Source organism: Leptonotus elevatus, chromosome 16, assembly GCF_054856555.1.
Source record: "Leptonotus elevatus isolate MCC_2025b chromosome 16, RoL_Lele_1.0, whole genome shotgun sequence".
In the NCBI taxonomy this organism is placed as follows: Eukaryota; Metazoa; Chordata; class Actinopteri; order Syngnathiformes; family Syngnathidae; genus Leptonotus; species Leptonotus elevatus.
Window position 1 is genome coordinate 14,316,333 of NC_141254.1, and position 16,473 is coordinate 14,332,805.

The window sequence follows — 16,473 nt, forward strand, 5'->3', positions numbered from 1 at the left end:
CAATATTTAACAGGCTTTTTTCTGGTATCTTAGTGGAGATGGCCACAGTTTTCAATTGATTTGACCTGCCTACTGATGCATGGTAACGTAAAACAAATTGAATGTATACATTTAGGCTTCTATAAGTAGTCAAAATTATTCTCTACATGTTTGAAAGCTATAACAAGCCCAGAATGTGAAAGGTAGGGTAGTTGATGTGAACCAAATATCCAATTATGTAAATGTTTCTGTGTGGGATTAGTCCATCTCTACAGAATTCCTGGAAGGATGGTTCAACTACATGCGGCTTTAGTTATCGATTTTTACGCTTTAGCTAGCCCCAGAGCTTCTATGTTTTATATACTGGAGCTTACATTTATAGTATATCTTCATTAATCAAGATTTTATTTACCTGACCAATTAAATGACCTCAGAGCTATATCAATCATTTCAACACAACAACTATATAAAGCCCACGCTAATTTCAGGTGATATTTATTGAAGATCTTTAAAAAAGAATGCATAAAAAAGCGGGATGATCGTGATGACAAAACCTTTTGACAATATACTGTAATTATTGAACAAATACAAAAAGTCGTTATGCTGGACGGGTATTGGGCTCGAATATACGCTACTAAGATGTCATGATCTGTGTTTTGTTTGACTAGATTGTTTAGTTTTGTTTCATGTTAAGTCTTGTTTTCTTGGGGTTTGTGATTTCCTGTCTTGCTCGTTATGTGTTTTTGTTTCCACCTGTCCCCGTCAGCCCCCTCAGCCACTGTGTCTTCTCTGGGTGTTTTTCATTGTCTCATCAGTTTGTTTGTATTTAGTCCCTTGATTTCTTTCTGTCATTGTTGGTTCATTGTTTGTTGCTTCTGTTTCTTGCTTCTCGAGATATAATGAAAACAGCAGAAGTCCCAAAATTGAACCCTGTGGAACACCATACGTTCAGTTTTACGTGTGGTTTCATATTTTAATTTTTTTTTTGCTCAACATAGTTAGTATGAAGGTATTATAATAATAATAGTAAAATATATCACACAATATACCATCACAGAAGTCGACAACTGACCGCACCTGCAGCACGGCATTGTAGCGTGATTATTTGTAGCCAAACCAAGAAACATTGCTTTATATCTTGTTTTTGGAGTTGTGTTAATTTTGTAGTTTTGATCCAAGTGTCTTGTTTGCCTTTTGTGTTTTGGAAAAAAAGTTGTTTTTTTAAATGTCCAAAACAATGACAATTAAAAATATTTTCTGTGATTTATTCTTACGTGGATTCTGTTCATACGTTACGTCACTGGTAGGCGGACCCTGCGGCATCGGCGGGCATTAGTGGGCCGTGCCCGCTGTGTGTTGGAAGCTGTTTTTGTCCAATCAGTGCCGTAAACTTGCGTTGCTTCTGCTTCAAGTAAAGCATGGCTTGCCAACCAACCATATACTTCCTTTCAAGTTTGTCTTTTGATTGACAGCTAAAGCTAGCAAATGTCGATCGGGATGGGTGGTCAGACGCACGTTCTATGACAGACGAATCTACTTCCGGGTTAGCCAGCGCGCGCGCGCTTTCGGTCTCCGGCCGAATGGCCTGCTAACGTCATATTTATGTCGCAAGATGCGTCTGCCGCTGCCGTTTTTGTGGATTAAAAACAGGCATGCAAAGCAACGCATTGTAATGGGAGGCACCAAACGTCAATCGATCCAGGCTGACACAGTTGACACCGCTGGAATTCCTGTGAGTCCTCATGCTACAACGTGCATGGGTGAGTGGCAAAGTTTTATTTTAATCAGTCAAGCCACACACAGAACACATGCATGGAAAAATTGTCAAACAACAAACACACACAGTGATGCGATTAAATCTATGTTGCAGGTTGAAATTATTTATCCCATGGCAGTACAAAGTGAGTTGAATTCTGTTTTTTATTGCCAAGCTTGTTAATGTTGATGACTATCACCAAGTTCTAGTAAACAATTCACTTTACACATGATCCTTCTAGATTGATATTTTGCTTAGTTTTCATTGAACCCATATAATATCGTTCTTTTATCGTTATCAATCTTGCAGTAAAGGCAATTGAAATGAAATAACACAAAATAAAATTAATTAATATCATAAGTAGGTAAGTATACAAGTAAATACAATTAATATTAATACATTAATGACAAGAAATAAGGAAGTGAATGCTTGTAAGTAAATACGTATCAATACAATAACAAAAAATACAGCATGCAGACGCCATAAAACAATACATAGTTATCTACAGGAATGGCGTTCAGCTTTGTTGCTAATGAACTTTTGCGTTGAATAATTGCACACAAAACTACACCATTGTTTTTCCTTTTTTCTTAGATTGCATGATGAACTGCCACTTTTAAGTGACAGAAAAAAAAATTCTGAGCACTTTTGCAGTTAGATTTAGGTTGAACAATGATACTTCATCATCTCTTCTCCTAGCTAACCAAATAATAAGCAAAATTCAGAACGACTCAGATGAGTGCTTCTCGTTGCATTTACTGGACGATTTACAGCATGAAACTTTAGCAGCAAACTATTTGGCCTGTCAAGCTCAGGACTTCCTCAGTTATTGTGCAACATCCACCCATCCAATTTCTTTACCGCTTGTCCTCATTAGTGTTGTGGGTGAACTGAAACACAGCAGACTTTAGGCGAGAGGTGGGGTACACCCTGGACTGACAGGCAGAGCCGCAGGGCACTTGTAGACAAACTGATGGACAATGGAGAGTCGTCAACTCAACCGAACATATATTTTGGGAATGTGAGAGGAAGTCGGGAGCATAAAGAGGAAGGCCAGAGTCAAGATTTGAACCCCCGAATCTCAGAAGACAAGACGCGTCAACAATGCTCGGACCGTTACAACAACAATCCTGGAGATGTTTTAAAATAGCTTACTCATTTATCATCTGCTTTCTACTCTGAAATAATCAGAACTACGGCCCATACGTACTTTATAGAATCAAAACTACCTATACATTCTCATTGGGTTGTTTAGCTGTGGGTTATCTCGGTACCACTGGAATGCAATCAAAAAGTAATTATCCCGAAAATGAAATGTCGCTCTTTTTAAGTGGCAAGTATGGAAAAAAAACGAGGGGAATTTGTAATTATGGTTATAATATCGTCATTTCTTCAAACTTTCTTATCCTTTCTCATGTTTGAAGGCAACACGCTGTGTTGGTGCTTGCTTGCATACATTAAGAGAGAATGTCGACATTCATATTGCAGATCAATTTGCATTTCTTAAATGCATCATTAACAAGCGCTGCTGTTATGTTGTTCTTTTTGTTTCTTGAGCTTTTCACACGGCGTGAGCTGAGATATTTTTGTGTATTGTCTTTTCTTTTTAATTAGTTCACTTGTTGCTTGAAGTTTGGAAGCACTATTTGTCTTTTTATCCCCTAAAATGTACGGATGGGTGAGTACTGAATTGGGCCGATACTACTGTTGTCCCGATACCACTTTGATTCCGATACCCAGCTGTGCCGTTTCGGTCGATGCCAATACCGTACCGATATCTCGCAGTTTCTTTCTTTATTTTTATTTTTATTTTTTTATTTTTTTTAAGAACTGCATACTCATTTGGATGTAGTAAATTGCCATTAATTTCATTAAATTTTAAGGGAAAAAATGCTATATTGTGATATTTAGGTTTTTCTTTGAAATGATCTGTCATTGTTTTGAGGGGAATTTTGTAAACATAACAAATGCAGCTAATACACTCTTAAAAACAATTGGGTAAAAAATAACTCAACTATGGGTCAAAAATGGACCGATCCTCTACCTGGGTCGATTTGATCCAAGTTTGAGTCAAGAAATGGGTCTTTCAGCGTACAACTCATAAATATTGGTCATATCCTTTACTTGGGTCAAAAATGTGTTCATTTTATATAAAACAACAAAGAAAGTTGGGTAAAATTGCCCAAAAGTGGATCTGTCCATTTTTGAGCCATAATTGGGTTACTTTTGACCCAACTGTTTTTAAAAGTGGATCTTGTCCATTTTTGAGCCATAATTGGGTTACTTTTGACCCAACTGTTTTTAGAGTGTACTAAAATCAGCAATGTGTTATAATCATTAATTTATATACGGAAGGTGTTGTGTGACTATTTTAAATAGTCTTAGGCATGGGTGTCAAACTCCGGTCCTGGAGGGCCGCAGTCCTGCAGGTTTTGGATGTTTCCCTTCTCCAACACAGCTGATATATGATCAGCTCATCAGCAAGCTCTGCATAAGCCTGATAACGATCCTGCTGATTGGAATCAGCTTGTGTTGGAAGAGGGAAGCCTCCAAAACCTGCAGGACTGCGGGAGTGATGGAAGTTGTTTTATAATGTAGTAAATATATTAACAGATCATTTAAAACAACAAAAAACATTTGTGTCGTTTTCAATGTCTTTGACAAGTTTGGCACGACACGTGCAGTGCAAGAGTTGTCCATTACTACTAAAGAAAGCAATCTTTGGTTGCCATGGCAATGGCGGAGGAACTATGCTCCTTAGAACAAATCAGTGTACCATCCCAACAAATGGACGCACAATACAGTGCTGTGTGAATCAACCTACAACATATTCGACTTAGATCATTTCATTTGACCTAGAAATTGCCATCAACGTCTTCCTATTTACTTTCTTGGGATGCTAATTGGAGTCTAGAAGTGGCCTTTCCTCATTGGAGGCAGCCACAATCTACATTAAAAAATAAGAGGCATGAGGCTTTTTTCCCATTTGCCACCAGGAATCTGGATGGCCTTGCCCTGAAAACATATTTATAATTAATATGCAAAGTCTGGTGGTAAGTGGCTTCTTCGATTGAAAAGTCTCTGCACGACATGTAAACCTGACATGCACAACTATTGCATTTGAATCGGAGCATGCATTTCTCATTACACGGCGTGGAAGGCACACCGTTTGGCTAGTTATGAGATATAAACAACAGGTTAGCCAGCACTCAGCTTCACAACTCATTTTAATCTCTTGATTTAAAACTGAAATGAAATAAGACACCCCTCACAATGGTCAGACCCAGTTATATCTTAACTGCTTAAAATCATAAATAAAGCAGTGTAAAGTTGCTTTGCGGTTGAAGGTGCTGCCATCTTTAGAATTCAAACGGATGTAAAAAGAGGTAAGCAAGGGCTTGGTGGACCTGATGAATATGAATGGGCCATGTGGCGCAGCGACAGACATAAAAAAATCAAGAAGTGTCGTGCTTATGTGTTGCAACATTGGAAATGTAGGCAATCCAAAAGCAGTGACTGCCACCAATGACTATGTTACAGCAAGGCAGGAGCGGCTAATGGAGACAAGCTCTTTCCATTAGAACGCCATCTGTTCCACCGCAACCATACTGCTGGCAGCTGCACACATGTTGGAGCAAGACCCGCAAATTGGATGGAAACGTCCGTGCCCTGGCAGGAGATGACGACCTCATTGGGTCAGTAATTTTAGGAAAAAGATACATTTGGCTTAATTGATCCATCAGGGTTCTCCTGAAAGGGGAAGTCAACCCAAAAATGTGCTTTACAATAATAATAATTAAAAAACAAACAAACTGTGCAGTAGTTTTAGATGTATATTTTTTAATGACCTGTGTGTGCGTTTTCTTTTTTTAAATACGCCAGTGCAATTACAGATTTTTATTAATTTATTTTAATGGCTATTTACCCTAGCTTCAATAGTCAAATTTAAAGCTCGTTACTGCAATTCTATTTCTATAAAGAAGATAATTTTAAGCGCAAGCCAACCCAAAAATGTGCTTTACAATTTTGTTTGTACAGTTGTTTTAAATGTGTTTTTTAATGACGTATTTTTTTAGTACACCAGTCCATTTATTTATTTATTTAAATGGATAATTACCCTGACCTCAATAGTTAAATTCAAAGCTTGTGACTACAATTCTGTTTTTGTAAAGAAGATAATTGAAAGGGAAAGTCAACGCAAAAATAATCTTTACAATATCAATCTCGGCGCACCTGTGTTCTGAGTTTGGTCAAGTGATATTTGCAAGCTGAGCCGTGATTGGTCGTTACCTGAGCAACTGTGATGTCATTTTCAGTTGACATCTAGTGGCAAAGTGGCCGCCCCCTGAGATGGGTAAAAGAGATGGATTCTGCCACTTAATTTATATTCTACAAACTCAATATTGATCAGAATGCCGTGTTTACACTAGTTAGGGAGCATAAAACATATTGTAAAGATTATTTTTGGCTTTTAAATTCTCTTATTTGCAAAAATAGAATTGTAGTCTTGAACTTTAAATTTTACCATTGAAGTCAGGGTAAATATCTATAATTTTAAAAAAATCCATAATTGGACTGGTGTATAAAAAAAGCCCACATCATTAGCTACTGTAAAAACAAAATGCAAAATTAACTCTGAATATTGGATCTAAAAAAAATAAAATAATAAATCTACACTGAGCAACTAAAGTTTGTTTGTAGATCGTAGACCGGTCAAAAGATCAACTGTGAGAGCATCCTTCTCCATTCAAATTGTGTTTCAACTAATTCTCCTTGCAGATCTTTTGAGCGGTAATAACGTGCTTCTTTCCGCTTGGCCGTGCCAGTTGAACGACAGGAAGACTGTAGGCCATAATTATCCTGTTTGTTCAGCGGCCCAGCGCTTTTTATTATTTAAATCTCCCAGGGCTGTGTAAGTGCTGAGAGGCGACGCTTTCTCCCCATTTTTCGCCATGCTGCGCTAGTCAATGTTAATGCTGCTCTGTAATTTTGTTGCTGTTTGCCTGGTGTTCATCATCAAGAATGGGATAGATGCTTTAACCCCCCCAAAAAAAGTGTCATGACTGTGTAAACAAATAAGACGAACAAATTGCCTTACAGACAGAATGCGGCAGTCAAAGGACATTAAAAAGAAGTGCTCATGGCCGTTACCTTTACACTTCCGCTCAAACAAGATCATCGCGTGTGAGGCGATCATAACAGAAAGAAGCCCGAGCCAAGGAAGAACAGAGCTACCTGAGAGAGCCGTGACAGGTTAGTGAGAAGTTCCCGCAGCGAACCCCCTGGAATGAGAGCCCAGCAGGGCAGTACTGTATCCTCTGTTAACTCAAGTGTGCAGCAGTAAGTGAAAAGGCCATAAGCTGTGCCTTGGTTAAACCCTCTTGTCATTAGTAGTCATGCATGTCTCCCCATCCCTCGCCGTGTGGTTTTTAACGTCTCTCCAGATGACAATTTGCACAAGTTTTTAACAAACTTCAGGAATTCTTTGCACATGCAGGTTTAATATGCTGATGCCCCAGCACTAAGAGATACTTTAATTATTACATGTTTTACATAACAAATAAAAAAACTGTTTTCTTCTAAATCCATGCAGTTCACAGTTATTTTGTGTTAGCTTTATTGAGTTTTTTTTTCTTTCATTGTTGCTAATTTTGCTAAAAACTAAACTATACAACAAACACATTTTCAAAGTTGGCGGACGTTTATTGGCAGGTTTTCCAGTACATCACAGGTGTCAAACTCAAGGGTCAAGGGCCAGATACGGCCCGCCCCATTATTTTATGTGGCCCTCGAAGGCAAATCATGTGCATTGACTTGATGTTTCTTGCTAAACACAACATTGCAAATTGTCTTTACTTTAAATATTGTTTTATTTGTTACCAATCCTCCTTTTAAGATAAACTGAAAAATAATTGAACAGTTTTTTGCTGGCTACTGATTTCTATCAAATTGTATGTGAAAATATGAGGTTATCATACATTTACTGTATGTGGGTTCACAGTCATAATGTCCCTCTGAAAGAACCTAGAACTACGACAAAAAGTAAAAGTCTACTATTAGCTTACGTTATTTAATGACAAATTCTCTGTAGCAATCGTAGCATACACAGAAAAACAGAGGCAAACTACAGTGGTATTATTAACTACATTTACTAGCACATTTATTGAGTCAAATTTAAAAGAGACGTGCCACTACAAGAAGAGTCATCCCACATTGGCTATCAATGGGATTCTTGGGAAAGTCGAATCTCTTAATCTTGATGCTGCCTCTTATACGTCATCGGGTCAAGGAGAGATGAAAAGGTGCTTCCTTTTTCGGACATACAGGACAGCCCTGTTTCAAATTAATTCAACTCCACTGAATTATATTTAAATAATTCACAATTCTATCCATTAGATACGGATTGCTTCTGTGAAGGATCGTTTTTGCAATTGTCCATTCTAACAAATTATGAATGAAAACCGTTCATTTGCATTGTTGCAAATGAAGTCAAACAATATGCAAAAAGCATTAAATCCCTCCCTGTGCTCTTTATAGCTGTAATACAATATATTGTCTTTTGTTAGTGATTGTAACCCTGCGGTGATTGTGATTAGGGTTCTGTTTTGGGGAAAAAGTCCAGCTTTCTTTCTTTCTCTCTGTCCTTTTTCTCTCACATGAAATTATATCCCTGGCATATGTTTCTGTATTTAATATTATTTTGTGTTTGCAGCCCCCCCACCCCTCCGCCCTCTCCCCCTGTAATGACAGTAATGTTAGTCTTGCGATAATGAGGCAAATTTGTACTTCAGCTGTTCACTAAGTTGTTTCTTCGTTACTTGAAGTGATTTGGGAACTTTTAATTGAGTATTTATTATTATTATTGTTGTACTTTTTTTTCTTTTTTTTTTTATAAATAAATCCCTTGTACATCCCGAAAAAGTGCACAAAATGAAGAAAAAAAAAATCTCAACTAAAACCTATAACAGCCTCAGCACACTATGAAACCATCCAACAAAAATCTAACATAACACTTTATGAAAGTCTTTAATAAAGTGAGGTGTTCTGTCCAATTTAGTTTGTAATAAATAGGAAATCCTCCAGAAAATAGCAGTGGGAACTGCTGCTTGATCAACCTCAGGTACCATTCGAGGTCTGCTTTCAGGTCCTCATTCGAGCTGTCATGCTCCATTATGATCTCCTTCAGGAGGCATTTGGGGGTGTGCTCAATGATGCCGCACAGGGCTGTTTTGAGAATAGAGAGCAGCTCCTCATTCAGATATAGCCATACTAAATTCTGGAGTTTTATACGTTTCTTAGTGTATTCTAATGGAGACTGAGATATATATTGTCACTATACTGCGGTTATTAATGAAATAGCAATATTTGGACACTATTATACAATTGTTGATTAGGGGTGACAGACTCAAAGGAGATTTGTTGAACAAACAACACATTTTTAGTATATTATAGCTGCTATCATTAAAGGTGCATCGTATTGCAACAAAATATTCACAAAATACATATTTTGTATAGAACATGCAATAAAACAAATTTAAACAAGCCAATAAATAAAACAATCCAGTGGTCAGAAAAAGTGACAATCAAATTATATGGTTTGTAGCATCCTGTATTGGGCAATTAATAATGCCTGAAAATATAATACAATTTGCACTTAACTTGATCAAAAATGTAATAATACCCAATAATGTAATACTTTTACAGATAATGTAAGAAAAACTTTCTTTATGATTACATTTTCAAACAGTATATATTCAGGATATTATTACATTCTAGAGTGCTACAATTTGGTCTGTTCTTGCAGCTTCATGTTTTCTTTTAACTCCTAGTTCCCACAATAAATAGATGTAATTTCTTGCCTCCCCAATCCTTTTCTTTACCTGCTCAATAAATCTGTCTCTAAATTTATACCTGCCTGATATTTATTACCCTTAAAAGCCATTTGACGGCCCCACTATCAATTTCACTGGCATTTTTATCAGTACCAAACCACACCCAACGTTTAAAAGAAACTATCCTTAACAGATACAGCAGTTGATGTTATAGAATTGCCTGGACTCCAACTGTAAGAAAACCTCAACAAGAGAAACCATTATCTTTTTTTCTCTCCTTAGATCTGAAGACACTAACATACAGCATGACATTAAAGTCCGAGACCTAAGGGGAGCATTGTCCTTTTTATAAATGCTGAGAAGGCACAATGGCATCCCCTCCTCTCTTATGCGGGTTGTTTACAGTAGGCTGAGTAACAGACTTAAGGATTTATTGGCAGTTGTGCTATGGCTGAGCACAAACACATGAAAATGTCACAGTTTGTTAAATGGCTTCTGACCTGAAAAGGAGAAGAAGAAGAAAAAAAAAGGTTTTGAGCAGCGTGAGCAGCGTAGTGTTCATTATAGCGCAATCACCACAAACAAATGCACCTTTTTATTTGAATACGCTTTTGCATCAAAGGGCTCGCTCGTATGCAAAATAGATCTATTTTCATTGTACTGTGTGGAAACATGCTTCACGGTCCTCCTGCAGCCGTATGGACAAAAACACAACATGTCGTCTTTTGCATGAATATCTATTATGTTCCTGCAGTGTCAAATTAACCGCGTGGACAGTCAATCATTCCACTGTAATCAGAAATAGTACAAGTCACGCATAGTCAAATAAAGCACAGCAAAGCCACTTTCCTCCTGGGTTAACAGCATTTCATTGTTGCAGAATGAATGGCACCTGCATCTGTTTAGCCTCCACAAAATTGAAGACCAGGGGATGTAAGTGATGTCCAAACAAACCAAAACACTTTGGACACGTGGCGGTTATCCATGTGTGCCTTTTGTTGTTGTTGTTGTCTTCATTTGAGCTCAGCTAATTATGCAAATCTGGTTATTCATCATTAAGTGAGTATCTGTTTCACTATATTTGTGGGCGTAATGATTAAGTGTCCGATTACTTTTGTCCAAAGTGGTCTACAGTTCCATTATTTTTCCCATTTCCTGGAGGTGACCATTTATCCATACCTTTTATCCACACTCCAAAATGTATAGACAAAAAAAGTATAACACGAAGTGAGGTTAAAGCCGATGTCTTATGAATTATAGAAAATACGAGTCCCATCTTTGTATGCAGCTGCACAGAAATACTGAGCAAGTAATGCTGCATTGTAATGCTGCACTGCGATTGCATTAGCACAGTTCATGAACCTTTTTTTTTTTTTTACTTTTATATTGCCCACAACAGAGAATAAACATAAAAAAAAAATGAGGTGTCATAATTACAAACTATCTTCATTTCAAGAGAAAGTAATATAGCAAGCCATTATCAAAGCAACTTTCATTAGATTGATAACTTCAAATGGCTGTTATCAGTGTTCTGGACCATTTCTTAATTTGCTTGTTGAGATCAATTATGGCTAATGAATCCTGCTGAGTGGGCTGTGGGATTGAAGGAGAGACAGCTGTGCAAATCTTACTTTCGAGAAACTGATTGTTCAGAGCGAAGATCAGCTTGTTATGCATCTGAGTAATTTTTACAAACAAATGTTGAATTATTGAGGAGGCAACAATTATTGAGTTTACAGTTTCATGAATATTGGTGAGATGATGAATTGAATCAATGGTGTCTTTATATGGAGAATTATTTTATTTTTTTCCCAACAACTTTGCATCATACAGACACAAATAATTTGATTTCATTATAGCACTTCATCCATCCATTTATGTTCAGTTGAGTTCGGACGCATACCCAAAATATTTGTTCGCTATTCGCATTCACGTTAACGAGCAAGTACTGAATGAACTTGAATCAACGGTAAACAGGGTGTTGTAGGGCTTTATCTACACCATACGGTGTCCAAAGCACTTTACAAAGCCTCATTAATTCACTTCCTTGAAAATACATTTATTTATTGAACTTGAGTGTACACTGGTGCTAGCAGTCATCCTACAGAAAGGTTTTCTTTTTTTAGTTTATAATAGCTTACTTTAAAGGTGAAGTCAACCTTAAACATTTCTTGACAATAATATGTTATATGTGACCTCACTAGTCTAAACATGACATTTTGATAAATATTACATTTGTGGAACATGAGTTATGAAGCAAAATCCAGCCATTTTGCCACTTGCTGTCGACTGAAGATGACATCAATGTTGCTCAGGTCTCAGGTAGCAACCAATCACACCGCAGCTTCAGAAAACAGGTAAGCTGTCTTCAGTCGACAGCAAGTGGCAAAATGGCCGCCCCCTGAGATGGATAAAAACGGCTGGATTTTGGCCAAAGGTAGAATCCAGAGTGTTTTTCTTGCTTTGGTCCAGTAAATCCATCAATATTATGTCGTGCCAGCTAGCTAGCGCTAAGATAACCTGTCTTCTTTGGTCCGGCTGGCATCCATGTAGCCAAACGCCCTTTGTATGCTCCTGTAATGGCATGAGAGGCCAACCGTGAAGTAACAAAGACAAAGGTGTTGATACACTGCCAAGCCGGGCTTTATTGACTGACTTCTTAACAGTTTAATTTAATGCTCATTAGCCAGCTAAATATTCCAATACACACACAAACAGTTCTCGGCGTACACACGCGCGCACACATGTACAAAGTATTGAAAAATACACCGAAGTGGACTTTAGGTTTTCTTTGAGATAAACTGAATTTCAAACAATTAAGAATACAGCAACAGCAATAATAATAAATAAAAAAAACTTAAGGGATCGCGTTATTGCAGTTATTTTGGATTTGTTTACCAGTGTACATCAATGAAAGGCATTACACAATAAGAAACCATTTTACATGGCATTTTTTTTGGGGGGTGGGTTACATTATAGCCTCCCCACAAAGCTGCCATGTGTGACCACACAACGCACACGCCATGTTGACGTACACCAGAAGCCAACATACTGTGTCAATGTTGAGTCGCACAAGCAATTGAGCAGAGGCATTTCCGCTTTGTTTAGGGAAGAGGCTCTTTTATCGATCAAGTAACTGCCAGCAGCATCTTGCAATGATCTTGAACAAGTGGAAATGAATGAACAGGGGGGTCATTACACAAAACATTAACTTAACATAGGGTACAACAAACTGGTGCGCAACAAGTAAGTAAAACAAATTATTACGAACTAAAACTATTATTAGCCTGTAGTACAGGGAAATGCAACCAACAATTAACTTTACTGAGAAAATTTGGAAGTCACCTATAAACATTTCTTGATGATAATATGTTGTATGTGACCTCACTAGCCTGAAGATGACATTCTGAATAATAATACATTTGTGGAATAAAAGTCATGAAGCAAAATTCAGCCATTTTTGTTCATCTCCATTTTGCCACTTGCTGTCGACTGAAGATGACATCAATGTTGCTCAGGGCTCACGCAACGACCAATCACAGCTCAGCTTCAGAAGACATGTGAGCTGTGATTGGTTGTTACCTGAAACCTGAGAAACATTAAAGTCATCGTCAGTCGACAGCAAGTGGCAAAATGGCCGCCCCCTGAGAAGGATAGAAATGGCTGGATTTTGCTGCTGAACTCATATTACACTAACGCAAATGCCATATTTAGACCATTGGGGCTGCATAGAACATATTATTGTCCCCCAAAATTTTTGGGGGGTCGACTGGATCGAGACTGCACCTAAATGGTAGCATCTAAAATTTGAGATGGTGCAACTAATTTGTTCATATACTCGCACGTGTGACCAGTATGCTTTGTTTCTAACAAATGTCTTCTCCGCACTTACACCCATTTGACAGTAATATAGTGAAAACGAGAACATGTGAACGTTCACTTTGCAAGTTAACTTGTGATTCATGTTTGTGCTCCCCTAAAATTTCATGTTAGGGTTCATTGTGTTCAAAGAAAAAAAAAAGTCTCTAGCCGTTCAGTTTTTACAAATATTCACAGTATGCCTTGTTTATCATTATTAGTTGGTTGTTGTATTAGTAGCCGGTTTTATTCCTGGGAAGTCCTCCACTGCCGAGACCCAGATTTAAATAAATAGATGAATAAATGAATACATAAATAAATAAATAAAATACGTGGGTTGCATCAGGCCCTTTTAAGCCAGCGTTAAAAAAAAAAAAAAAAGCCAAACAAATCATGTAGCTCATGCCATACACCTGGAACGAGCTTTCATTAGCAGAACCAGTCCCAAGTGAACAAGTTCAAGAATACACAAGATATATTCAACACTCTGTATCAGGATACACATTGGGGAAAAAAAAACAGTGCCATCTGGTGGAAATTGACTAATTAGGATGAGGCGATGCAAAGACACAAGAAATGGAAATATGTCAGGTTGTGATGTAGTGTGTGCTGTTTTGCAACTAGTTTGGCTGCATTTCAAAATTGTACGCCAGCCTGACCCCCCCCCCCCCCCCCCCCAGCTGTGTTATGTGTGTGCGTGTGTTTTTAAAGACTTAAGTGTACCGCATTTATATTTTCATGCAGTGTGCAGCCTACTTGTGTCTAAAAAGCGAAATGTAGGGAGTCTTCTTCCTGCCCAAACGGGTTCACGAGTGCAGTTGATCAATGAGTTTATCGTTGCCAGCAACCTCTCAGATGTCCGGTCTTGCCTTTCTTCTAGCCATTTCCTTTCTTTGTGTTGTCTGCCAATCGAGAAATATATCACCACGATACAGCGGCCAGGGCCTGTTACTTCTTACTCGTAAATTACACCATGTTGTTTAGGGTTCAATAAATCGTACTAAATTATACGTGGCACTTGAAAACGTTGTTTGCCTGATTAAGCTCATGTAGCTACGAATTCAAAGTCTAATGAGTTGATTCTGCATCGCTTCGAACCCTTAATCTTATTCCAAGAATGCCAGGGGTTGCAATTCAGTTCTTGGTTTGTTGATAAGTGTGCTATTTAAGATTGTCCAGTGCTGTCTAATGTCCAAGTGCGCAGCTGTCTGCCTATTTCACTTTGATATTTCTCAAGCATGTTCTATGTCCTATTATAGACTGCTCGCAATGTATGCCATCATCTTGACATTTCAGGCCAGTAGTTTCACATGCCAATACCAATAACTTTCTCTCCCTCGTCTCCTCATTGCCACCTTCCGCTCGGAATCTGTACGCCCACATGGCTTTGAAGGCAACTGAATGTCAAGACATTTCACAAAGCAACAATCAACCTTCTGGTTATGACTGCTGCCTGCAGCAAACTTTCTCCGCTTTTTCTCTCCCCCCCCCCCCCCCCCCTCCTCCTGCTGCTTTTGTTCCTGCTTGTCAACAGACTTCACCGCGCTTGTCGAAAAAGTAGTGACACTGAGGATGGACAAAAGGTCCAAGTCCTAATTATGGTTGACTTATTTGTCTTATTCTAAAGCAGTGAACTGTACAGATCACGCGTATGAATGTATGTGCTGCTGCACAATAAAAGAGGCCTATTGAAAATGTTGCCTTTTCAAGACCGCTATCATACACTTACAGGGGTATTCGGCACGCACATGCACAGCTACACCCCTAGTGGTGTTCAAGCACCTGCTGCTTTGCCTTGAGAAAAGTGCCTTATCTGCCAGGATATATATTTTTTTCCCCCTCTGCATTCATCAATATTTGTAAGACACAGCCTATACAGCTTGTTTTGTCCAGATGTTCACATTTTTCGTGTTTAATGAAGAGAGGGGCAAGAGTTGAAGAGTGATGCAGACACAAAAAGAGAGACGGAATGAAAGACAGCTTGACTGTTTCAAGTTCAATAGCTTTACTTCATTCCAAATCTCAATTATTAAGCCTTTAAAAAATGCAAAGGTACACTGTGCATGAGGTCATAGAAATCTTCATAGAGAGGTTGACAAAGAAGCTTGAATGATCATGACCTCTTCACCTCATTTGTATTATATTATTATATATATATGTATTTTTTTTTTTACATAGAATATATTAAGTGTTTTATTTTTATTTCTTTTAACCAGAGCAGAGGTTGTTAAGTTTTGAGTTACAATCATTTTACAATATTTTTACATTTTTGCCTGTTCATTTATTTATTCAACTTGATCGTTATATATATATATACAAAATAAATATTTAAGGTAAATATATCCCATGTTTGTTTGTTTAAAAAACAAAATTTGGGTGATGGGTGTTTTCGTTTTTTTGCTAAAAATAATTGTCAAAAGTGCAAGTAATGACATACCACAATAAATGAAGATATGTAGTTAGTTATTGTTTGTTCTTGCACTTACTGATGGTGTGTTGGTTCACTTTCCGGATTTTTTTGCAAGCAGTATGGGTTCAGTTCCCTCTCAGTGACTGTGCAAATGGTTGTCTTTCTCTCTGTGTGCCCTTTAGCCCAAAGTCAACTGGGATCGTCTCCAGCTCCCTGCGAACCTAGAAAGGAAGTGGTGTAGCCAACAATGAGTGGGTGTATGGTTTGTTCTAAATACAAATATTATCCGTGCTTCAAATTTACAATTTAATAAATCGTATTATTGCGGATTCATTTCTGCTTTAACACGTGTCTCATCATTGGCTCACTGCAAAATAGTATGCTGTGACAAATGCATTGTGTCTTTCCGACCACAAGATGACAGCAAAACTCGTGGGCTTAAATGTGGGTTTGGACACTGATGGATGGATGTCACATTTTAACAACAGTTTTAGCCTACAGTATAAATAGTCATTAAAAAACATTAGTCTCTTCAATTTAAATTACATTTCTTAATTAAAGAGTATCAAATGAAGAAAATCTGACACAAAATGCAAGTAAATGATCCTCAAAGAAGCGCCATCGAGACCAAATGCAAA

At 37.8% G+C, this 16,473-nt stretch overlaps 1 protein-coding gene across 4 annotated transcripts; it reads left to right on the forward strand.

The window, feature by feature from the left end:
* The first annotated feature begins 1,532 nt into the window (after window positions 1-1,532).
* LOC147160900 (uncharacterized) lies at window positions 1,533-16,152 on the forward strand. Of its 4 annotated transcripts, XM_086057616.1 has the most exons (5): window positions 1,533-1,739; window positions 1,850-1,880; window positions 5,317-5,430; window positions 6,836-6,988; window positions 16,018-16,152. In XM_086057616.1, the coding sequence occupies exons 1-5, from the start codon at window positions 1,722-1,724 to the stop codon at window positions 16,074-16,076; spliced, it is 375 nt and encodes a 124-aa protein (XP_085913742.1). In that variant the 5' UTR covers window positions 1,533-1,721; the 3' UTR covers window positions 16,077-16,152. The 4 variants fall into 4 exon arrangements, 3 of the variants coding, with proteins under 3 accessions (XP_085913742.1, XP_085913741.1, XP_085913740.1); XM_086057615.1 differs by lacking the exon at window positions 1,850-1,880 and having other exon boundaries at window positions 5,280-5,430; XM_086057614.1 differs by lacking the exon at window positions 1,850-1,880.
* The last annotated feature ends 321 nt before the right edge of the window (window positions 16,153-16,473 follow it).